This window comes from Primulina tabacum, chromosome 11, assembly GCF_025594145.1.
Source record: "Primulina tabacum isolate GXHZ01 chromosome 11, ASM2559414v2, whole genome shotgun sequence".
In the NCBI taxonomy this organism is placed as follows: Eukaryota; Viridiplantae; Streptophyta; class Magnoliopsida; order Lamiales; family Gesneriaceae; genus Primulina; species Primulina tabacum.
In genome coordinates this window covers 8,929,540-8,957,317 of record NC_134560.1, presented here as the reverse complement: position 1 = coordinate 8,957,317, position 27,778 = coordinate 8,929,540, and the positions used below count along the sequence as shown (strand labels likewise).

Genomic DNA, 27,778 nt, shown 5'->3' with positions numbered 1-27,778 from the left:
CAATGAGCGGCTCCTGGAAGGCTTCTAGGTGGAGGAAACATGAATGAACCGATCACACACCGGAATGAGAGGGATTCCGAGACTGTTCAATGTAATGAACTGTATAGTTGAAGAGGGCTTAAAAGATTTGATTGGTACTATTTATATCAAGAAAGTGCATCTTCTTTTCGGTAGCTCATCGCATAAGAACTCCAAAGTTAAGCGTGCTTGAATTTGGGACAATTCTGGGATGAGTGACCCCCTGGGAAGTTTCCTAGGGTGCGTGTGAGTGAGGACATAAGCACGCTGGAAAGACTCGTCTTGGTACAGTGAGGACAGTCGTCAAATCTGAGGCGTTACAGCCGGGGCCTTTGACACTGTCACGGTCGATAAATTTTTGGTCATGGCTACAATCACGTCAAAAGTTGATTTCAACTAGTCTGACATCTCTTCGGTATCTCCGTGGCCATGGTTTATGTGAAAACCAATCCCAAGGATATGCTATACAAATATATTATTTGTTGGCTCAACACCATGCCAAGCTATCATATGCCATCACCTCCCACATCTTGAAAAATGTTAAATGCTTCTACTATGGAATCATATGTCAAGAAAAACTTGCTATCCGGAGAGAATTTGTCGGCAGTAAAATTGAGAAAGGGGTCCAACATGACACCCAAAAAAGTAAAAGCAGACTCTAGCTAAGGGGTCAGTGAAGAGGAAATTGCAACTGGTTGAGACAAGTTCTGATGAGAATAAAGAGGATGTGCTTCTAAAAAAAGTATTACCGCTCCCAAGAAAACTATCGTTGCATCCAAGAAGCCAACAAAGACCACGAGAAGCGGCCCAAGGCATCTAAGCATATTTTAGATCCAATTTGGTCCACACCAATCCCAGACGTGTCCATCTCTAGCTTTACAGGTGAGATCAAAATTTTGGAACCCAACGTTACTTCAATAGAATCTGGGTTGTGAAGATTGATCCCAAGGATAAAGGGAAAAATAAGATGGATATTGATCTTGTCACTCTTTTTTGGCTCAAACCGCAATCAATTTAGTCGTTCAACAAGTGGATGAACTTGTGAAGAATCGGTTGATAAGATTTGGCAACTAGAAAGACTACAACACAACTGTCCACTTCTCAACCATTCAAAAAGAACAAAGCCTCAAGTCTGTGGCCAAGCTTGAGGACAAAATTTTGCAGTGGGCCAAGAATGAGATCATAAGCTATGGAGATGAGGGAATTCATAGGAGCTCAACCAAGGGAAAGTATTGAGGGTAATGATATTGAATAGAAGGGATAACTTTGACATTGCATCCAGACTGCACCTGATGATTTTGTCATCATTCAACAATTGGAGATGGATGCATTTGCCATCTCTATTTTTGTCAATCTAAGATGGCAGAAGCTACAATTTCCTGAATTTCCTCTCCTGGTCTAGTCTGAGTAGACCATCAAGGAAGTAGTTTTGTTGCTGAAAGAAGTTTTCATTGACCAGCCAGAGGAGAATCTTGAAGTAGAGTCTCTTGAAGAAACTCCGACTGGTGATTTTGCTGCTGATGATCAAACCGTTCCTGGAGATCTCAATCTCAAAGAAGAAAATCCGGCCGGAGATGCCCAAAAGCCACTGAAAAGTGACTCCATCCGGTGACACTTCTATGATAGAGCAAGCAACCAGTGCAAATGCCAATACAGTTTGCTCTTCTCAAGGACAAATCGAGGTAAATATTGATGTAAATATTTATTATTTTGATATTTATTTTTCTATCTCAAATACTTCTGTTACCGGCTCCTCTCACCGTGATGCAGAAATGCAAATGGGGAACCTGCCCCAAATTCCTTTGACAATAGTGGAGAAAGTGGTCAAATCTTTGTTTGATTTTGACTTGGACCACCAAGTCGGGAGTCCTGAGAAACCAAATATCATAGAAAAACCGCACCATACTGTCACCATCTATACTCTATCTTCACCGCAACACGTTATTGTGGGAGAACATGGGGACATTTCTCCAATTTTCACCAATTTCGACACTTCAACCAAAGTGAACACAGAAGCCACCAAGGATGATCAACATATCCTAATGCATCTCAACTTGATGATGTTGGTCATTTCACCGAAGCAACTAATAAGATGAAGTAGAAAAAGACATCAACAATAATTCTCTTTATTCCCAGATAGAGAGTATTCGCAAGTTAGTTGTTGACATAGAATCTCATCACATCTCTTATGTGATTGGTTTTGGAAACTTCTGAAAACAATTATTTGATGATTTTGTTGTCCATAATGAGTCTATGGCCTCATGTTTTGACTAGATAGCTGCTCTAAAGACTCACAACAATAATATCTCTGCAACTTTCTCGGTTCAAATAACTTATGCTCAGCATAAGATTGAGGTCCGAATCAACAGCGTTCAATCTACTTTTGGCAGCCACCTGCAGGAAATGCTTGATTATATGCAACATGGTGACGTCAAAAATATGGAAATATAAAATAAACAACTAGAGATAAAACCAGAGGATGGTAAGAAGAGGCAGGTAGAGTCCAAGAGAAAAGCTGAGGAAGACCGGATGAAGAAAATTCTTGAATATCACAAGAGCATTGGCGATGCTGGTGGAAGTCTTGATGGAAGTAGAAGCAGCAACAAATATTAATATAGGTTCTATGGGTGTAATAGATTTTTATTGTTTTCATTGTTTGTAAAAATACCATTTCATTAACTTAATGAAATACATTATCTTTTTTATCATATCTTGCTCTTACTGTGATGCTGCATTATATTTGAGTGTGGGACATAGTTCTGTCATCACAAAAAAAAGAAATTGTTAGATTGTAATTTCTTCATTTTTCTGAAAAGAAACACTTATAGAATCAAGGTGTCTTTATAAGTATTTACAAGTACCAGACCGAAGTTCAAGAAATATAGCCGCATTGTCTTCTAGAACCAGATCTATTAAGATTGGATTATATGAATGCTCATCTGGATAATGTCTTGCTGGATTACTCCTATTGGATAACTGGAGTACCAACAAGACATTATTATAGCCCAGCCGGACATTGCAAGATGCATTATGTTGGTTTAAGTGTCTATGAGTGATAGTAGTACTGGGATAACTGATATCCTGAGAAGTTCTCGTGCGTTTAGCTATTGATGTTGCTCCACTTGATCTGGCTGGCTAGGTGAAATGTAAAAGAATGACACCATATCATAACATATAATACTATCTCTGTTGGAGACATGACCGGCGGTAGGATAAAGCTAAGACTTACTTAATAGGTATATAAAACAATACCAGTAGATCTACGCACACCTCTATGGTCTCATTGTCCTTAAGCCCGACCCATTATTATCTAAGTAGGTATACTCCGTGCTGCCACGAGTATAAGAAAATTAAGTTGCGTCTTCGCTAACATCTAAAGCTTTTGTCCTAGTGGTAATCAATTGATCCTAACATAATGTACTTGGTTTTCGAGCTGGACTTCACAAATTTCAAGGTAATCACACCTACCAGCTTGTTTAATCAGAAAATCTTTTTGATCAATCATGTCCAAAAAACAACGTCATCGAAAAACCAAAATTTCTCCCAAGAAGATAGAGAATTGTTGAGAAATATCAACTTTTTAGAGTCTTTTGTTACCATTTTTGACACATCAATATTATTTTAATCTACTTCTAAGCCTTAAACTTTTTTTCGTTCCCTTAAAATTTTATAATTATTTTCGAATTTATATTAGCAAAAAGTATATTATATATATATATTTTAAAAGTTTTCAAGATAATTTTTCTAGATAATGTTTAGTTGAAAGTAGGTAAATTACATGTATATAATGAAATATAAATTAATTCAAAGAAAATGTGCACACAATCATATTCACATATATATATATGTGTGTGTGTGTGTGTAAAATTTGAATAATGAAAATATTATTTTATTTTATAAATTTGAATAATGAAAATTTTATTTATTTTAAGATTGTGCTTATATTAATGGATTTGTTTGATTTGCTATGACTCATGGACAAAATTCAATTGTATTTCAAATCAACTACAGATCATGTAATTATGGAATTTCATAACAATTACGATGGATTTTAAATACAAACAAAATATGAGTCAGTTGAAATATATACCTTAAATCTGTCTGCAAATCAAATATATCATCCAAGAACAACCTTAATTATTTCTATAGTATTCTAATTTTATAAATAATAGATCGATAAATATATATAAACGACTTGAAAATTGTCGCGACTAAAATACACACATGCTCAATTATTTTGGAATTGATCAACTCGCACGTGTCGACATTCAGGGAGTATCCACATGTCTGCATGACACAGTCATTGTAGATATCGTTTAATTCATGCTATTTCATGCATATTGAGCATTGGATCACCCCTCGATGGGTTTTTATATGGTTGCTATAAATTTGACAAAAACTTGTGTGAGACGGTATCATGGGTCGTATTTTATGATACGAATATCTTATTTGGGTTATCCATGAAAAATTATTATTTTTTGTGCTAAGAGTATTACTTTTTATTGTGAATATCGGTAGGGTTGACCCGTCTCACGGATAAAAATTCGTGAGACCGTCTCACAATAGACCTACTCATAAATTATATCAAGATAAGAGATGCGGAGAACTTTGATATCGAGAAAGAGATAATTAGAGGATCCAAAGGTATATTGTCAGTTTACTTTTATTGTCTGTTTCGAGAATGTTATATCTGCGTCATATTTATAATGTAATTCTATTTATATGAACATGTATGGAGAGATGTATCGAGAATATTATTTTTTTCCCCCATGTGTGCGCTCCGTGTTGGATGACATTTTATTTAGAATATCTATTACTATATCACACACGAACACCTTATATTAACTATATGGATTCGTGATTTTAATTTTAAATTTGTCTGAAACACTATCCATTTTTATCAAACTTTTTAATAACATTTTTCTTTATAATTTTTTTTATCATAACATTTCAATTTCAAAAAAATTATAAATTTTATTTTAAAATTAAATAAAAACTATTTCAATTTTTTTATGAAATACATGCGATTTGTTGTGCCACTGTCCACTATAATAATAATAAAAAAATGCTGAAAAATATATTTTCAAGTAAGAGGATAACGTAAGGGCACTTTTGTCCGCACATATTGAACAGAGTGGAAATAGCAAAAATAGTTGGGCCATAACACACGTTAGGGCCGCAGGGGGCAAAGATATACGAAACCGAAACGATGCGGTTTAATGGCCAAACCAAAATATTAAAAATTCATTCAGATTTTGATTTTCACTCGGAGACGCGAAACCACAACGTATAAATATTCGAAACAGGTAATCATACACTATCTAACTTCTCTGCCAATATCATCTCTCTTTCGACATGTTTCGTTCGATTTTTTTTTGGTTTTTTTACTTTTTTGGATATGCGTTGAGTCCGAGAGTCATGATTTTCTTCTTCTTTGGGATTTTTCTTGCCTCTTGTGTATTTTATTGCTTCAACTTTTGAATTGTATCGTGATGATGGCAGGAATTTCTGGGGATTCTGATTTGTGGGTTTTAGGGTTTGTTCGTATGGCTTTCTGGGATTTTCGGGGTTGTGAAATTGGAGAATTTCTCGATGTTTGCTTACTGTTGGGTAGTGTTGTTGTTTGGAGCATAACTTTTAAATTGTTGGAGATGTTCTGATGGTGTTATGTGGATGAGTAAATTATAGGGCTTAACGTCTTATGAGTCGACGTTGACTGGAATTTTGCTTATGCGATAACAAATATCTTCTTTGAAGTAGATAAAGATTGATAATTGGGATGTTTACTTATCATTGTTAATTTCCTATGCTGCTCTGCTAGTAAAAAGAAAAAAACTGTGTCAAAGAGTTATTCAATGATTTTAGTTTGTATACATAATATGGAAGATAATTTTTTTATCACTCGAAGTTGCATAAATTTGTAAAGTATAAGAAAGTTTCAGTTGTGTGTCCGGCTACATGTGTGTTATCTTGGATTTCTGCAGCATTTTGATGTCTGGTCAATGATGTTGTTAAGAGTCCAATGGCCTTCTTCGAGGTCGACGGTTATACTGACTATTTAAAGAAACATTTTCAGTATATTTTCACAACAAGGAACTGTACTATGATGATTTGTAGGTTGAAATAGTTACCTGGTCTTACCTGGTCCTGGAGCTAGTTGATTTTACTGTTCTACTAATTTGTTCTTGGGTCAACATTGAGGAACTTGACTTCTGAAAGACCAGTCTTAATAAGACTAAATGAAGCGGAGGCGTGGAAGCAAGAAAGGAAAAGCAAAAAAACCAAAGTTGTTAAGCGCAACTGTCGCAAATGATGTAGTTTCTAATATGGCCAGTTTGAATACAGAAGAGAACTCTGCTCTGGATTATTCTGACAATATGGTTGACTCTGGAACAGATGCCGAGACGAAACCATCTCCACCAGAAGGTGGTCAACCAGAAGCACTTAATAATACTGATTCTGTAGGACGACCAGTTAATAATACCTCTGTGAAAGCGGTTTATACACGGGTAAAAGTTAAGATCAAAACATCAAAAAATTTAGAATCTCATCACGCTTTCTCTGATGCCCCCACACTTAGTGATACTGAAAAGAGTAGCCAACATTTTGGTTCAGAAAAGCAGCTAGTTCCCAATGACAGAATGGGAGACAGTTCGAACTCTTTGTCTGAGACTAAGGAAGACGTATCCGGGACTACATCAAAAAAGTCTATGGGTATAAAGATTAAATCGTCGAAGGGATTTGGTTGTTCAAGTATGAGCCCATGTAGTAATACTGAAACTGTCAAGGGAGATAGGACGGAAAAGAAGGATGTGGAGTTACTCCATCAGCATTCAAAAAACAATGAGCAAGAACTGAAAGCTGCCTTGGAAGTAATACTGCTTTTACTCGAAATTATGATTTTCTATGCAAAGATACGATAAATGTTCTCTATTTCCCGTGGCACCTCAGCACTTGTTCTTCTTACAGGTAATAAGGAAGGTCATGAAAATGGATGCAGCCGAGCCTTTCAATGTTCCAGTTAATCCCGTTGCTCTTGGAATACCAGTAAGCATTTTTCTTGATTTACAATGAGCGAAGATTCCTATGCCCTTTTTTACGGTTGTTAAATATTCGTTTACGAAATATATTGTGAAGGGGGACAATGGGAGAAAAGAGGGGGGGGGGGGGGGTTTGAGGTTTTAATCGCTGGATTACTTTATTTCGTGGGATGTTGAAAGTTGTAATACCTTTTACCTTGATTTGTCACTTATTACAGTTCTGCGTTGCTAATTTCAATTAAATCTCAACAAATCAAAATTCAAGTTGGTCAACTAACACAGCATCAGACTCCGAAAGACAGAAGCTATCTTTTTCTTTTACCTTCAGTTTTGATATTTCCATTTCAGTCGTGATAAGAAGTTTCATTTGCATTGAAACAGGACTATTTTGATGTCATTGATACACCTATGGATTTTGGTACGATATGCAGTAACCTTGAAAAAGGTGTTAAATACAGGAGTTCAGAGGATGTTTTCAGGGATGTACAGTACATATGGGATAACTGCTACAAGTATAATAATAAAGGTGATTATATTGTCGAACTCATGAAGCGGGTGAGGAAAAACTTCACAAAGTATTGGACTACTGTTGGTTTATTCAATGATGATCAGCCTCAGGAAACTAATGGTAATTTTTTTACTTGATCGTCATGCTTCAGAGTTAATTGATGTTATTTCCTTGTATATTTTTTTGCTGTTAGTTGATAATACGATATTCGATTTTCTTACTAGGAAGAGGGAGAGAATGTGCAGTTAGCTGTCTAGAAGGTAATTTTCATAAAAGAGATGCTAATTCAGGTTAAATGACCGATAGATTATGTGCCCATCTATTTGTTAATTGAGAGGACAAAAAGGTGAAAATTGAAAATAATCCAATTGAAAAATTACAGCCTTCTCAGATTTTGGACTATATCTTTGAAAGCATTTCTCTACTTTTCCTTGCTGATATGTCAGATCTGTTTATCTGGAATTTCATATGCACTTTTTATGCTCATTTTCATTAATTTTTTGTATGAATTTTTCCTTGCCAAGTCAATGTTTTTCGACCCGTCCAAACAGTTTTAACATTTTTTCCTGAAAAAATTTCAATGATACATAATCAACGTTTTTTTCACAATTTTCGAAATTAAAGTCACTTTCTTCAGGTGATCTGATTGCTGCTTTAGCTTTTGGTCAGTGAACTCAGATTAGTAGCTTTAATCTTGTCTGGCCCGGTTGTGAAAATTTCTGGAGTAGTAGGACTTCCCCTATGTTATTCTTGTGCCGTAGTCATGTGATTTCCTCTTATATTTGTCAGATACTTATTTCTTTCTTCTTCAGTTAAGTTTTTTGCAATAATTCACTCAGTTCTGTTTACTGAACATGAAAATGTTGCAAATTTTCTTTTGTTCGCAAATTGTTAGCTATCAGTATTTTCTTGTTCATTAGGTGTTGATAGCACACCAGTTACGGATATTCCTCCTTCAAGTCAAGGAAATACACCAATGGAAAGTGGTGCTTTCAACCTTTTGGGTAAAAAGTTTCATGGGTATGATTCTGCTGTTTACCATACATCATTTTGTTCTACGTTTGATTTTAATAGTTCTTTATCTCATATTGATTTTCTTCATTAGAAACTATATGGCATTTAATAAACTAGAGATATCGGAAAGTAGCACATAGGGCCAAAGAAATGCAAATTCTTACATTTCCCTATGGAAGATAAACTTTAATAAATCTTTTTTTTTTTAAATCAGAATTTTGTAGCATACCACGTTCTCATAGATTTTGGTTCTATGAGTAGAAAACTCTTAGTAGGACATTTTCCTTTATTTGGTGATGAATTAAAAATGAAGGATATGTATGTACAAATATGCTTTACAGCGTACATTGTTAATTATAAATCTATCATATTTGATTCCATAAATCTATTAAATTGAAATTGGTATGGAGTTGGATATTTGTTTGCTTGAAATTAAGATGCACTAAAAGTTCGAGTAATTGCAGAAGGTAACAGATTTTCTATTTCTCATGCATCATCTCCTAATAAGTCCAAAATCACAAATCTACGGGTGAAAATTCATTGTGTCCGATAGTTTTCTTGCCTACTTTTTGACGCAGTTCTAGTATGCGTTGTATGATATTCTAGGCCTGGGATTGTCTAGGAAAATTTAAGGCCACAACGATAGAGCATTGAGGTGCTGTATCAATCAATCATTTTTATTTGAAGGTGAATTATTTCTGTGGAACTTGTTTAGATATTTCTAAAATGCTTTCCTTTCATCTTTATTTCCTTTATTTATTTTTCTATACACTCAGCATGCTTTTCCGACGAATAAGAAAGTCACTACTGGATTTAATGCATCATGTTGGGTAGTCCAATTGAGACTGTCAGTCTAGAAGTCCCAGAGTGCGAAGCCTTTCACTATTTAGGATCTATTATTCAAAAGACCGGAGACGTTAGAGAGGATATAGACCGTAGGACTAAAGCAGTGTGTATGAAATAGAGGATGACATTAGGAGTCTTATGCGATAGAAGGATGCCTGCGAGATTGAAAGAAAAATGTTATAAGATCATAGTTATTTGGGGCGCAAGGCGCAATAAAGCGCTAGGGTGCCTTGGAGCTTGAGGCGCAAGGCGCAAGGCGAAGCGCACACTTTATCGAAGTAAAGCGCATTTGACACAAATTTTAAATTCAACATATATAAAGTATTTTATACTATTTAAATTAAATACTTTTCACAAAAATAACAAATAATATAAATAAAAATCAATTAACAGATAATGTAATCATAACAAAAAACAAACTCCAATCATCTAAAATTCATTATTAAGTCGTAAGTCCATCATAGTATATTAAGGAAAAAACTTCAAAAATCTAAATCATCAAATCCATCTTCATCCTCCCCAACTGTATCATCATCATCATCATCTCCAGAAGCTGAAGCTCCAGATTTGTATCCTTCTGATTCATCTTTTTCACCAAAATCAATTTCTTCATCCTCTTCATTGTTATAACGATGGATAGTGGATCTTCTTTTATACGTATTTAATGTACTCGTACTAGCTGCTGCTTCTTTTGTAGAGGATGGACCTCGAGATCTAAAATTATAGGCATCTTCATCAACCCCAGAAGCTCGTTCAACTTCACCCCAAGTCAAACTATCATATCATCAAACATGAGATCATTTTCGTCACCACTATTATAATTTAGTTCCCCCTTCAACCATTCATTACTATCATCTATATCGGCCAAAGAAATAGGATCAATCGTATCACGCATATCATATCGGCGCCTTAAAGCCCTATTATACTTGATATAAACCAAATCATTCAATTTTTTTTGCTCCAGTCTGTTTCTTCTTTTGGAATGAAGCTGCACATATTTGATACAAATTAATTTTAGCTTCAAAATAATAAATTTATTTAATAGTTCATTAAATATTAATACTTAGTACTCACAAGTGAGGCTTAGAACTTTCACCGCGAACACTCGCAATATGGGTGTCGAACACCCATAAGCCAACCACCATTCCATTGGTTATTTTGAAACAAAATAAAAAAATGAACATTAAAATTACATATCAATTATCATATGATAAAAATAAAATATTTATTACCTGGTGATTTTTTGTTTCTTTGTCTGATTGCCATGGGCATCCCAAAAAGTCCTTCGGCCCTTTTGTACATTGGCAATTGGTCCATTATCTTATCCTGTAGCTCCTCGGTTTCACACATCCTAGCGATACATTTATACAAACCCATTACTACTTCATTATCATTTTCTATATTAGAATCCGAATAGAAGAACTCCGGGTTTAAGAAATGCCCAGCACCATGTAAAGGTCGATGGAGTTGTATCGTCCACCTATGATCAATTATAGCAAAAATATTTTTATATTTATCCTCTTTGTGATCAAATGAGTCAGCAATAGCTTCTTTAGCTCGATCCATTGCCTCATAAATATAGCCCATTGGAGGTTTTTTTTCCCCATCAACCAATCGAAGAACTTTCACAATAGGACCACCCACTTTAACAGCATAAACGACCGCATTCCAAAATGAAGGCATTAGTATAACCTCTGTTGCCTGTTTACCCGGTGCCTCCTTTGCAAATCTACTAGTGGTCCATTTCTCAGATGTAAACATTTTTCTCAAACTCGCCTTGTGATTTTGAAAATGCTTTAAAGTCAAAAAAGCAGTTGCAAAACGAGTTTTTCCTGCTCTAACCATATCTTTCTGTCTTGTGAATTCTCTCATCATGTTTAAAACTTGGGGCCTGTTATATATATATCCATTTACCATCATTGCCCTTTCATATACCTTCTTCAAGTGAGGAAGCTTAACGAAATCTTCAAGCATCAAATCTAAACAATGAGCAGCGCATGGAGACCAATATAAATGAGGATATTGTGCTTCCAAATGACGTCCAGTTCATTAAAATTTAAATACAATAAACAAATTACACATTAGAAGTTAGAACTTTAATTTAAATAGTATAATAATTTTATATAAAGCGATATAAGTAATATAAAAATTCAAAAGCTAAAATCATACCAGCTAAAACATTTGCGTTTGCATTATCGGTAACAATTTGAACCACATTCTTTGCCCCAATTTGTTGCACATATTTGTCGAACAAATCAAATAATTTCGCACCCGTGTGACAATAGCTTGACCTATGCAGTGATTCTATAAACACAGTCTCTCTAGGACCATTTACCAAAAAATTAATCAATGTCCTAATTTTCTATCAGTCCACCCATCTGCCATCAAAGTGCATCCATATTTAACATGGTCATCCGTGTATTCTTTCAATATCAATTTTGTATGTTCCAACTCCTTTTTTAAGCATGTAACTCTAACTTCATGATAAGTAAGGGGCTTCATTCCACAACCAAATTGTCCAACAACTTCAATAAATGGTTTAAAACTATCATAATTCATGGCGTTAAAAGGAATACCTGCATCATACATCCATCTAGCGAACTTTTGCACTGCATACTCCCTCAGTTTCTTCTTATTTTCATCATACAACTTCGATGTCTTTGCATCTTTTTTCTTTCCTTGAGATACAGTCTCATCAACATCTTGTCGGAAGTATAAATCTATTGGACCAGCTTGTTTTAATTTTTTCCCAGGAAAATCAGGTGCAAGATTGGAACGCTAACCAAATGAAACTGAAATAGGCCGTTTCCCTTTTGCATGTATATCTTCTTCAACTTCCAAATATTCTTGTTGTTCTGCAACTTCATCAAAGTGAGGGATTGCATCCATTTGATTTTTCAATTCTTTCTTTTTTGACATATAAAAGCTGATTTCTTCTTTCACGTGCTCTGGACATTTTGAGCAAGTTTTCGTATTCCTATTGCCTCCAACAAGATGTTGTTTATGTCGATAAATCCCACCGTTAGTTGTTTTCCCACAAAAATTGCACTTCACTTTATTGGTATTTTTTGGGTCTTCTAATGTTGCATAATTCCATGCTGGATCTTTTCGAAGGGCTTGTGATTCAGAATTTGACATTTTTATCGGCAAAAACAGGCTTTATTCTAGAATTCTGCAATAAATTTATGAAATACAAAATTAAAAATATAAACATAAAATATTAAATATAAATATATTGCTGAATACAATATATTAAATAATTCAATCATCAACAGGTTACGGGATTATACAAGATAGATCAAAAGTTGGAAAAACATTTCATTAAAAATCAAATAATTCTAGTTCATTCATAATTCTGAATTCTGATAATAATGTATTAAAAAATAAAATACAAACCAACTCCAAATGCTATTACAGACAGATTATGTCAGTAAATTCAATTGGACAGCCGACAGCAAACATGAAAAAAAAAAGGTTTGGACTTTAGAGTATTTGGCTTATCTATTCACAATCGGCAGCGATCAGGTGTGGCCGTGTGGGGTTCATAATCATTTACTGGGAAGGATTTGAATAAGGCTATGACATTAAAAGTGTGGATAGCATATGTTTTCATAGCCTGATCCGCTCCAATCATCATATAAAGTATAAACTACTACAAAAATTTTCTGCAACATGCTTTCATATTTTCCGTGGACTGTGTCCAACTTTTTCCATAATATTTTATCGTTTTTAGTATGTAAATAAGTATGAAAACTCAGAGTCTTTGATGAACCAGAAAAAGTTTGAGAGAGGCCGCTGCACGCAAAGTCGCTACACAGAGAGAAACTGAGAAGCCGCTGAGTTCTGTCTCGCTAGGGAGAAAAACGCACACATGCAGGGCTTTGTAGAAAATAAAATAGGGGTTCTGTTTGTTAATTGGGCCTAAAACTTGTTGGGCTTTAATTATAATTAATATGTATATAATCGTTGGCTTTATTGACACAGGCGCACAAGCGAACGCCTTTCACATGAGGCGCGCCTGGGACGAGGCGCGCGCTTGATTACAGTATCCCAGGCGCAAAAGCTGCGGCGACAGGCGCAGCCAGACGCTCGCTATTTATAACTATGTATAAGATTATTGTTTGACTGGCTATGCTTTATGGCTTGGAGTATTGGGCCTCTGTAGGACTACATATGCATAAGATAGTGGTAGTAGAGATGCGTATGTAAGATGGATGCGTGACAAAACGCGCAAGGATAGAATTAGGGATGAAATGATTATGAGCTATTTAGGTGTAGCCCTCGTACATGATAAGATTAGGGAGAGACGACTAACGTGATTTGGTCATGTGAAAAGGAGACGAAAGGTGGTTAAGGAAGATATCTTAGATTTTGGTTTAAAAGATGACATGTGAGAAAATCGCTTAGTATGAAAAATTAATATTCATGTGGCCAACCCCGCAATTAACGGGAATGTGCTATGATGAGGACGACGATGATGTTGGTATTACTTGCCCAATCTCTTGCAGAACCAATTTTCTTGTTTTATAACTTGGTTCTATTTTTATCAAGAGATGCTTTATTTTTTAAAACTTTTTTTTTTGGTATCCTTGATTACATATTATTTTAATTAATTTACCAGAAAAAATAACATCAGGATCTTGAACTTCTTGACCATTCTACAATACACGTATTTTCCATTCTGCAGACTCAAGAAGCATAAGGAAGGCTGTCAATGCGCTATATGTGTAATGATGCGACGCAGGCAAGAGAGAGAGGAGATTGTTCGTATGATGGATGGAACTGACGGCAGTGATGACTCTGTGGGTGAAGACATGAAGCCAGAAGTAATTCTTTATCTAATTTGGCTCTATTTGTTGATTTATTTGTTAACAATCTTAAAATTGTTAATGATCTATAAAGATGAGGGTAACATTAGACACCCTGAAGTTTATCTAATTTGGCTCTATTTGTTGATTTCATCAAGAAGCTTGTGTGTTGAGAGTGATAATGCGGAGAGCAGGAGAGAATTTCTAACATTGTCTCTAGTGTTTGTGTGTGTCCACCCACCCACAAACCCCCCTCCCTCCTTTTCCAATAGAATAATATTCATGTTTCTTAAGGGGCCTTCATGTGGACAGAGTCCCTTTGGCATGTATGCCTCGTCAAATATAGAGAACCACTTGGACGCAGAAAGGCAAGGACAAGATATGAAGTTGGGACATATCAGAAATTTGTATAGCCAGGCAAAGGAGAATGACGTTACAATTACAGGAGAAAGGGAGGTTTCCGAAGATTTGGCGATTGGTCATAGATCAGGAGATGAAAATACACCACATTTAGCCTCTGGTGGCAGCATATCAAGTGAAACTAAGAAAGAAATGCCTGTGCATGAAGAAGATGGAAATGCCGCACTTGATCAACAGAAGCCGAAGGTAGTTAACTATATCAATCTCGAAATCTAGTTGCTGGCATTCTTTTTCTTTTTCGTTTTCGGTGGAAAAGTTATTGACATGGTTATTCTTGCTGGGCTAACTACAGGAATTTCTAGATAAGAAACAAAGAGCTAAAATGTTGGAGAATCTTCGTTATCTGGAGAATCCAATACTTTTAAAGTTATGCGGAACGTTGTTTGCAGACAATTCCGAGTCATTTTGGAATGGCCCTCATTCGTTGGTTGGCCGCCCCCGGAGGAGGACTTCCTTTCATTCTGCCATTTTAAAATTTATGGAATAGAATCTTTCAGGCTTCTACAGGTGTACAACAATGTCTCTCCAAATTGGCGGACCTGATTGATTTATGTCCAACATAGGCTCTGAGTTCGTGTGTTTGAAGTGCTAAACAACTGTAGGATTCAAGTAGACTTGCTATAAATATTGCTACTTTTTCTGTTTTCTGGCTATGATCACAGAGTTCTCGTTAATAGAACTCCATCACAACAAATGAATATGGAAAAACCTCCCACTTTTCGTCCGACCATAAATGTAAGCATTGATAACTTTTAAAGTTTTGCAACAAACAATGAGCATGGGTGTCGCTAGTTAACAAAAAATTTATGCGAGACAACGTCACGAGTAAATTTTATGAGACAAATATTCCATTTGGGTCAGACACGAAAAATTACTATTTTTTATTGTAAATATGTATAAATTTGACACGACTAAAGTTTCGTGAGACTGTCTTACCAGAGACCTAAGATTAAATATACTTTCTCTTATAGTTTTATAAATAAAAATTTTAAAATAAAGATGATGATAGAGTAGTATCTTGAAAATTTTAACAATTCCAGAGAGAATACATGATATGGAAACTTATGGGTGTATTATAACTTTATGGTAAATTTTACTAAACAAAATAAAAAGGAAAAATTATATATTTTAAGAAGTAAATATTTTTTTTTTGGAAAAACTCTCTATATTTGATTATATATATTTAAATTTAGATGGAAAATTAATTATAACAAAGGCCGTCTAAAATAATCAACAAGCCCATAACCCACGAAGGCTAGGTGCGTCACACCTTTTTTTAACCCCTTTCTCAGTCTGCGTCACTCTATTAGAGCAACCACGTTGGTGTTAAAGTGGTATTTTTTAATGTGAGTGGGCGTTATACATCAGTTTTTTTTTAAAAAAAATTCGAAACTTAGCTAGGTTTGGTAAAAACCGTCGCTATTTGCGACGGATTTTCAAAACCCGTCGCTGAACGCCGGCCCCCACGCACATGATGAATTTTTCTTATTTAATGTTATTTAATGTATTAGTTTAAATTTCAAATTTGTATATTTTACAAAAAAAAGGGAAATTAAAATAAATTTAAAAATAATGTTAAATAAAAAACTTACGGGTATTTTCTTGTTCGGTGTTTCTGTTTCTTCCTTTCTTTCTTTCTTTGTTTTTTGTTGCGAGAATGGTAAATCTAGTTTTTCCTGTTAAAATAAATTTATTCTAACTTCTTGCTCTCTTTTTTTTGATGGGTTTTACAGTGTTTCAAGGTCTGTAGCGGTTGCTTCTACGGCGAAATTTTAAGGTAAAAGGCTACACTGTGTTACAGTTTACCCTTGACGTGTCTGTGTTTATTAAGGGGGTTGGCTGTTTGTGTCGTTTATTGAGTACCCTCGACATGCATGACTCCTTGCCGGGCCTGTTGTATGGAATTTTCTCGGGTATTTTGAAATATATCTGTTTTGATTGTACATTGGCAGCTTTAAAAAAAATTATTAAAAAAAAATGAAGTTAGCCAAGTTTAAATAACTAAATATACAATTGGTGGGGCAAAATAATCTTGAAAATTTGTTTATATATCCACAATATATATTATATTAGATTAATCATCTTCAAATTTCTTAATCTAAATATAATTTCGATTCTATTTCTGACATTTGTATTACATAAAAACATACAACTTGGAATTATGAACATCAAATATTTAAAAAATGACAAAAAAAATCATTCTTAAATAATTATTTCAAATAATCCTTAGAAAATCTTTAAAAAAAAAAAGAATCTAAAGTTCTTGAATTAATTATAACATCAAATTTTTTTCACAAAGTAATTCATATGCACATAACATTTTGCAAATGATTATCGCTATTATTTTTTTAAAAAAAAAATTAGTGAAAGAGAATATTAACCATAACAAAATACCTGTATGCAGAAGTTAATTGCTTCTTTCTTGTGAGAGAATTTGAATAAAATTAGTTTAGAATTATTTTAATTTAATTTTTATCGAAGGTTTGTTAATATCAACTTAATATACTTACATTGGCTAATTAGACTTTTCACTAAGACAAGTAAATTAGGACATGTAATTAAGCACGAATTAATTAATTTATTCCCCTAAAAAAATCGAAAATTATATATTGTAAAAGATTCTATTAACATGCTTGAATACATTAATTATGCCGTAAATAACTACAAATTGATATGGAAATCACTTAAAAGAAGTAAATCTTTCCATTCACATTATTGATTATTCATAATTAACTCTTCTTCTTCTTACCATATATTATATTACATTATATTAACAAATTTTCGATAAAAATTAAATGAAAATAATTCTGAACTAATTTTATTCAAATTCTCTCTCAAGAAAGAAGCCATTAACTTCTGCATACAGGTATTTTGTTATGGTTAATATTCTCTTTCACTACTTTTTTTTTAAAAAAATAATAATGATAGTCCTTTGCAAAATGTTGTGTTAGATTCTTTTTTTTGTAAGATTTTCTGAGGATTATTTGAAATAATTATTTAAGAATGATTTTTTTTTGTCATTTTTGAAGTATTTGATGTTCATAATTCAAAGTTGTATGTTTTTATGTAATACAAATGTCAGAAATAGAATCGAAATTATATTTAGATTAAGAAATTTGAAGATGATTAATCTAATATAATATATATTGTGGATATATAAACAAATTTTCAAGATTATTTTGCCCTACCAATTGTATATTTAGTTATTTAAACTTGTTTAACTTCGTTTTTTTTAATAATTTTAATGAATACAGATATGGGGAGAGCAAAATTGAACATGGAACTGATAATCAAAGAAAAGTCAAGAAGCATAACTTTCAAGAAACGAAAAGAGGGTTTGATTAGAAAAATCAAAGAATTCACCACACTTTGTGCTGTTGAAGCATGCATGATAATCTACGGTCCGAAACAGGACAAGGTTTCCGCTGACCCCGAATTCTGGCCCGAAAACATCGATGAGATGCGACGTATAATCGACATTCACAAAGCCAAGAACAAGGATCTGGGAAACAAGTCGTATGGCTTGTCTGATTTCTTCCATGACAGGAGGAAAAAGATCGAGGATGAGCTTTCGAAGCTTCGGAAAAAGAACATGGAAGCAAGGTTCCCCATTTGGATTGATTTCATGAACTGTTTGACAGAAGCTCAGTTGAGGGAATTTGCTGCAAATTTGAGGGGCAAATATGAGCACATGAGAGCAACAGTTCATCTGAAGAGAAGTAAAGAGGTTTTTGATGTGAATTTGACTGATTTTGGGGGGTTGAATCCATGCCAAAACCAAATTTTTAACAATCCAGGGATGATCCAAAGAGGGAATATCGAATTCGAAGTCATAAACCAGCCAGCAATATCCTCAATGAAACCTATGCATTGCCCTGATTTGGATCATAACCAAGAATTGCATTCCATGAACCAGCATAATTCAGTGACAATGCTCATGTTGAGTGATAATGATCATTGCATGCAATTCGGAGGTGCGTCGACTAGTGGGAACATTTCGTTTAAGCATCAGGTTTTCTACGAGTCGACAGCAATGGACCCTATGATAGGTCACAGCCCACGGATGTCGTTGCCGCGATTTTATGCACCACCGGTGGCTCCGTCGTCGTATATGATGCCGGGGTTGTTTCCGATGCAGATTCAGGCAGTGGCGGGGCAGCAGCCATTCTTTACGAGGGAGAGCCTCGATGAGGTGGATCTCATGCAGTATCAAATGAGGGGCACTGGGCCAACTTGAATTGTGGATTCTTGGTTCATGAATGTTTTTGAGATGAATTTTGTTGCTTTCTCAGTTATGTTTTTAAATAGGATTTCATTTTGGTTTCATTTTGTGATGTTTATTTAATCAAATTCAATCTTTCGAATTCTCGACTCTTTTTTACCATTATTTTGAATGATTTATTTCGAGAATTTTGATCATTGAGTATTTTGATTATATATCATAGATCAGTTATCAAAATGGTCAACTACAAAATGTTTAGAAAGATAACTCAATGTGCTATCACTCATATTTCAGATTGTCTAGACTATATCGGATATTATTTATGTCATCCAATTGTCATTTGATCACTAGTTTATGAAATATAATCAAAATATTTCAACTCATTATATTTTCAACTAGCTCGTATTGAATTATCTTTATTATAAATGATATTAACGTATTATTATATTGTTATTGTTTTTAAATAGCTTATTTTATAAAAATCCACAAGATATATCCTTTAATATACTATCAATAAAAAATATAGCTTGAATAATTTTTACCATAGTAAAATAATCTCACATTTTATATTATTATTAATTAAATATTTATATTAGAACAAAAAAAAAAGAAAAAACAAAATAAAAATTCATACCACACTAAAGTATATATTCTCTAAATAAAGGCTTAGTTCCAAGAACTTTACACAAGATCACGTGGAATTTTCTCATCAGGATTCTTCTGCTGCTGTAACTGAAACCCACTTCCCGATGAAGACGATTGGAGTTCCGGCGATCGTCGGGGGAATTCCGACAGCATCTGCACCACCTCCCTCATGGTGGGCCGCTCGACGCTGTTTTCTTGGATACATAGCATTGCGACGAAGAACAAGTGCATGGCTTCATCCTTAGGGACGACGGTCAGCCTCGGGTCGATGATTCGAGTGACTTCTTCTCTGCGGAAATCCGTCGAACACCTGATCCACTGTACAATGTCCACTCCTTCGCCGAACTCTCCAACCGGCCGTCGGCCTGTGACGAGTTCGAGGAGGACTACTCCATAGCTGTAGACGTCGCTCTTTTCGTCAACTTTCAACGTGTAAGCGTATTCTGCAAGATTATCCACCATTAGATGATATGGAAAAGTATTTTCCTCATGGCTACATTGATTCTCACGAAAAGAAAAGCTTTGTTTCCAGGTTTAAAGTTGTGGGCACAGTGTGTAAGATGGACAGCATGTTCTCTGGTACGTTAACGTTTGCCCATTTCCCAAAGTTCCTGCCTGACGCAAGTTTAAGTTGGAATTTGGAAAGTAGTGTACTACTAGAAGAGCGGAGTAGGAACTGTGACTTTCTCAATTGAAAGTTGCTGTCGTTTGTATTTTAGCACAAGTTTTGCACCCTGTGTTCTTAAGTATGTATTAACTGTAATGCTTTTAGATCTTTCCCCGTCAATGTTTCTATGTTGCGTGTTAACATTAAAAGAATCTGATGACACAAACCAAGTATTGATGAGTGACATTGACCAATATAGATGAAATGAGTTAGAGTAACACTAAAGGGAAGCTACGAAATGAAGATATTGTTCCTCATACTTTAAGTTTGAGAGTTAAATAACTACCAACAGATAGCACGCTTCACACAAGTAGCAAATTTGCTGTAGTGGAACCGAACATTCTTAAGCATAAAACGGAACAAGGTAACAAAAGAAATGTACCTGGAGCAATGTAGCCGAAAGATCCTGCAATTGCTGACATGCACTGAGAGGCACCTCCACCCACCAAGCATCTGGCCAAACCAAAATCTGCGACATGTGCTTCGAATCTTGAATTTAACAATATGTTGTTTGACTTGACATCCCTATGCAGGATCAAAGGCGAGCAATCATGGTGAAGATAGCATAGTCCTTTGGCAGCATCCACTGCAATATTGTACCTCAAGTTCCAGTTCAAGAGTCCACCCTTTTTCCCATGCAACGCTTCCCCTAAGCTGCCATTTCTCATGTATTCATACACAAGAATATTTGTATCCTTGTTGGAACAAAATGCCAGGAGTTTTACTATGTTTCTATGCCTGATGTTGCCTAGTGTTTGAATCTCAGCTTTGAAGCCATGATCATGGTTGTTAATGCTGTTTAATCCCAGCAGTTTCTTGACAGCAATTTCAACTCCGTTATGTATTTTGGCGTGGTAAACGATCCCAGCTCCTCCTCTGCCTATCACATTGCCATCTTTGACGCATTCCAGGATTTCAGAAACTGTGAAATCAAGCTTTTGGAAGGCAGGTCATTTTCCAAGAATTTGATCCACTTCTCTTGAATGTTTTGGCCTTGATGATAGCTGCTGCGGCAAATACTAAAGAGCATATTAACAGGCCAAGGGCAAAGATTAGCTTGAAGGAATTGCTTGATTTTCCAGGTGGACTAATGATTGTTGTGATGCTGCAGGGGTTGTTCAACAAGGATCCACACAGTCCAGGGTTCCCCATGAATGATGAAGCATTGAACACTAAAAATTGCCCTGATTCGGGTAGTTTTCCAGAGAGATCGTTGAATGAGAAATCTGCTGTTGTAAGGCTTTTCATCAAGCCAATGGATTGGGGTATGGCTTCATTCAAGTGGTTTCTTGACAGGTTCAAGTAATTCAAGATTCGAATATTGCAAATTTCTTCTGGTATTGAGCCAGATAAATTGTTCTTGCTCAAATCTAAATAATTGAGATGGAGACAATTGCCTATTTCATGTGGGATTTCGCCAGCAAGCGAATTTCCATTAAGATCAACTCGTACTACTTGGTGGAGTTCACCTATTGAAGGAGGGATTGGACCAGAAAAGTTGTTTTTACTTAGCAAAAGGATCTGTAAGGAAGAAAATTTTGAAAGGGATGATGGCAAAATTCCTGAAATCTGATTGTTTGAAAGGTTTATTTGGCCTAATATAGTTTGGTTGGTCGAATTTTTACTACTCTCAGACAAGAACCCAGACAACATATTGCTCTGCAATTCAAGAAAATTTAGTTGAGGCAAGTAAATAAAGCCACTTGGTATGCTTCCATTCAAGAAGTTATACCCCAACCTCACCCTTACCAGACTTGTGCACATGCCCAATTCCTCTGGGATTGAGCCAAAGAGGAAATTTTTTTGAAGTATTAGTATTCGAAGCTGTTTTGAGAAACACAAGTCTTTAGGGATTGTACCAGTGAGCTTGTTTGAAGACAAATCCAGGTCCTGCAGCCTCTGATTTTGGCCAAGATTCGTTGGGATAACGCCTGTGAAATTGTTCATCCAGATTGCAAGAGTTTCTAACTCGGGATAATCAGCAACAAATCCTGGTATTGGGCCGTGCAACCTATTCATGAACAGATTGAGAAGCTTGATTTGCTTGAGGTTGATAAGATCGTATGGGATTTCTCCTGTGAATATGTTGACAGAAAGATCAAGATTTACAAGTCTTGTCAAGTTACCTAATTGCTTCGGGATCAGCCCCGAGAGTCTATTTACATGCAGAAAGATAGTGTCAAGCGACTTCAAATTCCCCACCTCTGAAGGGATTGAACCATGCAATTGACAACTTGAAAGATCCATGTGAACTAAATTCACCAACTTCCCAAATTCCTTTGGAATTCCACCATCATAAATATTGTAATATCCCAAGTAAATCTCTCTCAAATTAGTAAGATTTCCCAGTTCCTTTGGAATTTTCCCACGAAGATCATTCCCTGCCAATGATAAATACTCCAGTTCAACTAAATTCCCGTAGCTTACGGGGATTTCACCCTGAAAATAGTTTCCTCCTAATTCCAAGTGCTTGAGAATCTTCAAACTCAATATTCCTTCTGGAAGATAATCAGAGAAATTGTTGTTATATGCATCAAGCACTTCTAAATTGGCAAGGCTAGAATAATTCCAATCCAAAGACCCACTAAACTGATTATTGGATATGTTAAGAAAGGAAAGGCTGCTCATATTTTCTATCTTGATTTCACCAGTGAAGTTGTTTCCGTCGATGGACAGCTCCACCAGCTTGTCAAGTCTTGAAATTTCAGGGGAAACAGAGCCATACAGAGCAAGATTCGATATATCAAGGGATATTACTCTATCATTGAGGAGGCACTTGATTCCACCCCAAGAACAAACCGAGGTGGGATTAGAAGAATTCCAAGTGCTTATAGCCAAATTAGAGAACTGAAATCCTCGCTTCAGTGCGATTAAAGCCTGAAAATCGGAAACAATAGATGAAGAAACATAACTGTCCACAAGGCAGAAGAATGTGAGTGTGAAGAAGATAAAGGACACCATATTTTCTTGGAAATATTTCATGGGAAACAAGTTTGGAAAGACATGAAGAACAAAGAAAGGATTAAAAGAGGCGGGCAGATGATACATTTCCTACAAAAGTAAAAGAGGATAAAGAGCATACGAAGAACTTCAAGTATGCATTTTGAAGAATCAATCATCTTTTAGAAAAGCGTCTCCAACTTCAAGGAAGAAGCTAAGTCACTCCTTTTCTCCCTTTAGCTCTCTTTTTCTTTCAGACCGGAAGAGATGAATGAGAATATAAGATCAAATTTGGAGTAAATTTTTTTGAAGAAGCTTATCATTAGTTTAAGCAAAAGAAGAAAGACGAAGGAGGGTGGAAACAAATAAGAACGTTTGATAGATATTATTAATTTAAAGTTAAATATTAAGAGAACAAAAAAGTAAAGTTGATTCACCACTCCACCCTTTATTTCTATCTCCCTCCGTCTTTATTCGAATGACCAAATCACCCTTCAACTTTGCTCAAAGTGATGGCCTTTATTTTGAGTGACAGATGATGAAATTGCACTTTCAGCAATCAAGAATGGCTGAGTTGGCTTTCACATATCTGATTAATGATAATCATGGATTCTGATATTTCGTGGATGTGTAAATTATAATAAAGTTGTGAAGTGGAAATTTTTTAATCAATTCTTGCCACTATGGCATAGTTTTTCACGCAGGATCATTGACCGCAAGATTGAAAATGACACCAGAAGATCTGCAGTTTGGCATTATAGTTATCAATGTATAATTGTATTATATTTTTCTAGCGCTGAGAAAAAGCAAAGGAAAATTTAGGACCATTTTCTGTATTGGATCCAAAATATTTGCAGAATCTGCATGGCTTGCACTTTGTGACCATACTGGGAGCTGTGTACCATCCTTATAATAAACTTCTTTGGCATAAAATTTTGTCCTTTAGCTGTTTCTAGTCTAGTTTTCAAGCTGAATTTTAAGCACTTCTCAATGTTTAATTCATGATCATATTGAGGTTGCTGATTTGTTCAGATAAATGTGATCAACACTTTATGCTATATAAGCTTATCTGGTAAATGGTAACACTTTCCCCGCCTTCGAGTTTCTGAAGGAAATTGTTCGCTGGTGGTTGAGTCCTGAGTCGAGTCGGAGGTTAGCTGGCAGGACCTCAAAATCAAAACATCGAGTTGGACTGATGCAAAATCTAGCTTGGCACTTTTGTGGGTTTGCCTTGCAATTCCCGCTGCTAGAAGGAGTTGGGGTCATGTGCCTGCAAAAACAGTGGGATGGTGATTATTAATATATCATTACTTTGTTTTTTGAAGAATGATCAATATATAATTTTGTAATATTGATGTTGCATCGAAGAAGCAAATGTGGTAGCTTTATTCCTTCTCCCTGCCTTTGTCCTACAAAATATTGGGCCCAATTCACACCATATCAGTGTATATTTGAGCTTTATTATAATATGGAGTAGTTCTAAAGAGTGGGCAAAAAAGTAAAGCATGGACTAAAGATACTTGCTTTATATCTTTCACTTCAAAAAGAAACAAAGATAAATATGTGATCCATCTTTACATGGAAAAGAGCGCTCTTGTATTGCACTAAATAAAAAGAACCTTATTAAAAGAGGAAAAAAAAAATACCCTTCACGCATGGAAAAATGTGATCTTGGACTATGAATGAGAAGTTCCGGCCTATAAAAACACCCACATAACATGTAATACGTGAGAGGATAAGATGTGCATGCATGATAAAAACTCTAATGGGCAGGGAGGGGTACTATTCACAGGAGCAAGAGGGGTAACCTTATGAGTTGTCTTTGTTCTGCAATTGATGGGCACCCCTCCCTTTGAAGGGTCAATTTCATGTGGCCTATTATGGTCTTCTAAGTAGTGAATCTCTTGTATTGCCATTCATGGACTAATAATGTTCAAAACTTTCTATGGAATAGTATCTTAACTCATAGATCTGTTGTTTTAACTGTTGTCTATTTTCCAAAACTAAAAAAATGCATGTGCATTGTACATGAGTGACTAATAATTTAAAATATGATTATGGAATCTAGATGATATTTAAAGTTGTTTGAATATTATCATGTTTACGAGTATTTTTCAACTGAACTTATTAAAACAAACATCAAAAGAAAACATCATGATAATAACTCATATATGTTCTCTCACTTTGCCACATTATACTTTTAAATACGTTTTTTTTTTGCATGATTTTGACATAGTAACATATCTCTATAAAAAATTTGAAAATATATTTTTTCATCCAAATGTAATCATAATGTAAATACAATAAAAATAAATTAACAGAAGATTTTATTTTCTCAATGCCGAACCTGCTCGTAAAAAATATTTTCCATCCAAATATAATCATACGAGAAAAACAATAAAAATAAATTAAAAGAGTTATGAAGTTTGCCAATGCTAAACCTGTAAGACCAATCACTTGTCGTTTTATTAAAAATTATAACTGGTGATAATGATGCAACTCAAATATTTTAAATCGTACAACAATTCAAGCCTAACCATTTTAATTGAGCTACCAAACATGAATAATTATTGCACCTCAACAATCTATTCTTCTATAATAACATTCTTTGCGATCAATGAGAATCGAATCGTGACATTGGCTCTGATATCAATTGTAGGATCGATTGCTTGTTGTTTTATCAAAATTTATAATGGATGATAATGATGCAAAATTTAAACCGTACAACACTTCAAACATCACATTTTGATTGTTCTACCAATGTAGGACTGATTGATTGTCAATTACCAAAATCTATAACTGATATAACCGTGCAATTAAAATATTTTAAATTGTACAACAACTTAATCATCACGTTTCGATTATTATAACCAGCAGTGACAATTATTGTACCAAACAATCTTCCTCCCAATAATTGTAATTCTTGCAATCAATAAGAATCGAACTGATATCAGTTGTAGGACCGATGATGAATTATCATATTACCAAAAGTTATAGCTTGTGGTAACGGTCTAACTCAATTATTTTAAATTATACAACAACTCAAACATCACGTTTCGATCGTTCTACCCAACAAGGATAATTATTACACTCAACAACTCAACATTGATTATTATTGCACATGAATAAAAACACAATTGACTTAAATAGAGCGCACATAATAACAAACGATTATCAAATGAAAATATCTTAATTAATAATTTATCATACTAAAGTTAAAATAAAACTATCAAATTGTTATTAAATTCAATAGCAATTATATTTTTACTAATTTTTTTAAATTTTTATGGATTTTGTTTATTTTGATCTTTTTTTTTTTAAATTACATGTTATAGATAGTTATTTTTATATTTGAATGGATATTTTATAAATTAATATTGATCATTATTAATTTCATAAGAAATAAAATTTCAAAATAATATGAATCAAATAATATATGTAGTAAAACATATATATAAAAAAGATAATACATTAAATAATATGATCAAAATATCATATTTAAAAACTTTAATCTCTAACAAAATGCTAATAATTGATCATTACAAAGATTATTTCATACATTGAATTCAATAGTAGAATGTAATTTCTATTCGTTTTAATTTCTATGAATGAAATTGAAAACAAATCAAACTAATCAAATTATATATCAAATAAACATTAGAAAAATTTACAAAAAAACACCTATAATCCAACTACTCTTAATGTCCAGTTTTATTGAAAAGACATTATAAAAATTGATATTTTTTGACATATTTTTTTAAGGGCACTTGTGGAAAGGGCATATTTATATGTAATAAAATAAAATAAACAATAATTCAATAGCTAATAAATTGATAACTTGAGGAAAACTATCACTAAAGCATGCAACGAAAATGAGAAAACTCATAGGAAGAAATTCAATGTACTTGATGCCCAAAAATTAAAATAGATTTGAAATGTTTATGAAAGGGTGTTGTTGATCATAAACGAACATGAAATAAATTATGATGTGTGTATAAGAAGTTAGTGTTGAGCTCTGGTGTTTTCAAAACCAGAGCACAACATGCAGCAGAAATAATTATTGACACACAAATATAACTTTAATAAATAAATATCAAATTTAAATTATGCATAAGTACGAGTACTTGTGCAATGTCTAATGACACAAATTCATTAGAAAATATGTAAATCGTTTACACAAAACAATACTAGTGAAATTAAAAAAGCTAAATTTCTTGACACTCCAAAGAATTAAAATGCATCAAAAAACTCAAACCAAATACTAAATGCATAAACCAAAAATCGTATTGTTTAAAACCGAACGAAACTACTCTTCAACCAACACTTCACGCAATGTTGTTCTTCGAGTGTCGTCAACACCAATCAGCAATACGGTACGTATGTGAACCAATCACACAAAATTTTCACATGAAAATCTTCAACTCTGAACTTTATGTATGTTCAAAAAGACTCCAGCAGCTCTCCTCACGATTCTTCTCTTAATATTTCGTATATATACTTCAACAATATCTTGAACTAATTATCATCCCATAAAGTCAATCCTACAAACATCGAAACAAGAGTTTATTAGGAGTAAAACTCTATTGTAAATCAAAGATAACTTATCTAAGGATAAATATCAAAGATAAATTATCTAGGAATAAATCTCAT

The 27,778-nt window shown here is 34.3% G+C and overlaps 3 protein-coding genes across 7 annotated transcripts; 2 read left to right on the top strand and 1 right to left on the bottom strand.

Moving 5' to 3' along the window:
- The first annotated feature begins 1,349 nt into the window (after positions 1–1,349).
- On the top strand, positions 1,350–15,311 carry LOC142517987 (uncharacterized). Of its 5 annotated transcripts, none has more exons than XM_075620547.1 (9): positions 1,350–1,700; positions 6,146–6,890; positions 6,988–7,065; positions 7,440–7,686; positions 7,791–7,826; positions 8,487–8,586; positions 14,114–14,252; positions 14,547–14,840; positions 14,947–15,311. In XM_075620547.1, exons 2-9 carry the CDS (start codon positions 6,258–6,260, stop codon positions 15,139–15,141), a joined length of 1,722 nt encoding a protein of 573 aa, XP_075476662.1. In that variant the 5' UTR covers positions 1,350–1,700; positions 6,146–6,257; the 3' UTR covers positions 15,142–15,311. The 5 variants fall into 5 exon arrangements, with proteins under 5 accessions (XP_075476662.1, XP_075476661.1, XP_075476659.1 ...); XM_075620546.1 differs by lacking the exon at positions 1,350–1,700 and adding an exon at positions 5,191–5,324 and having other exon boundaries at positions 6,136–6,890; XM_075620544.1 differs by lacking the exon at positions 1,350–1,700 and adding an exon at positions 5,222–5,324.
- Positions 15,312–16,381: 1,070 nt separating this feature from the next.
- LOC142518911 (uncharacterized) lies at positions 16,382–19,006 on the top strand. The gene is made up of 2 exons (XM_075621770.1): positions 16,382–16,431; positions 17,909–19,006. The coding sequence occupies exon 2, from the start codon at positions 17,911–17,913 to the stop codon at positions 18,889–18,891; it is 981 nt and encodes a 326-aa protein (XP_075477885.1). The 5' UTR covers positions 16,382–16,431; positions 17,909–17,910; the 3' UTR covers positions 18,892–19,006.
- Positions 19,007–19,490: 484 nt separating this feature from the next.
- Positions 19,491–24,891, bottom strand: LOC142517870 (uncharacterized). Its single transcript, XM_075620360.1, is given in 4 exon segments — positions 19,491–19,964; positions 20,571–21,135; positions 21,137–24,398; positions 24,775–24,891. Coding segments are annotated over 3 exon segments (3,072 nt in total). The 5' UTR covers positions 23,237–24,398; positions 24,775–24,891; the 3' UTR covers positions 19,491–19,557.
- Positions 24,892–27,778: the final 2,887 nt, after the last annotated feature.

Coding starts and splice junctions, on each gene's coding strand:
- LOC142517987 (XM_075620547.1), top strand. CDS start 6,258: ATGAAGCGGAGGCGTGGAAGCAAGAAAGGAAAAGCAAAAAAACCAAAG. Junction 7,827..8,486: donor TGCAGTTAGCTGTCTAGAAG/GTAATTTTCATA, acceptor CTTGTTCATTAG/GTGTTGATAGCACACCAGTT. Junction 8,587..14,113: donor TTGGGTAAAAAGTTTCATGG/GTATGATTCTGC, acceptor TCCATTCTGCAG/ACTCAAGAAGCATAAGGAAG.
- LOC142518911 (XM_075621770.1), top strand. CDS start 17,911: ATGGGGAGAGCAAAATTGAACATGGAACTGATAATCAAAGAAAAGTCA.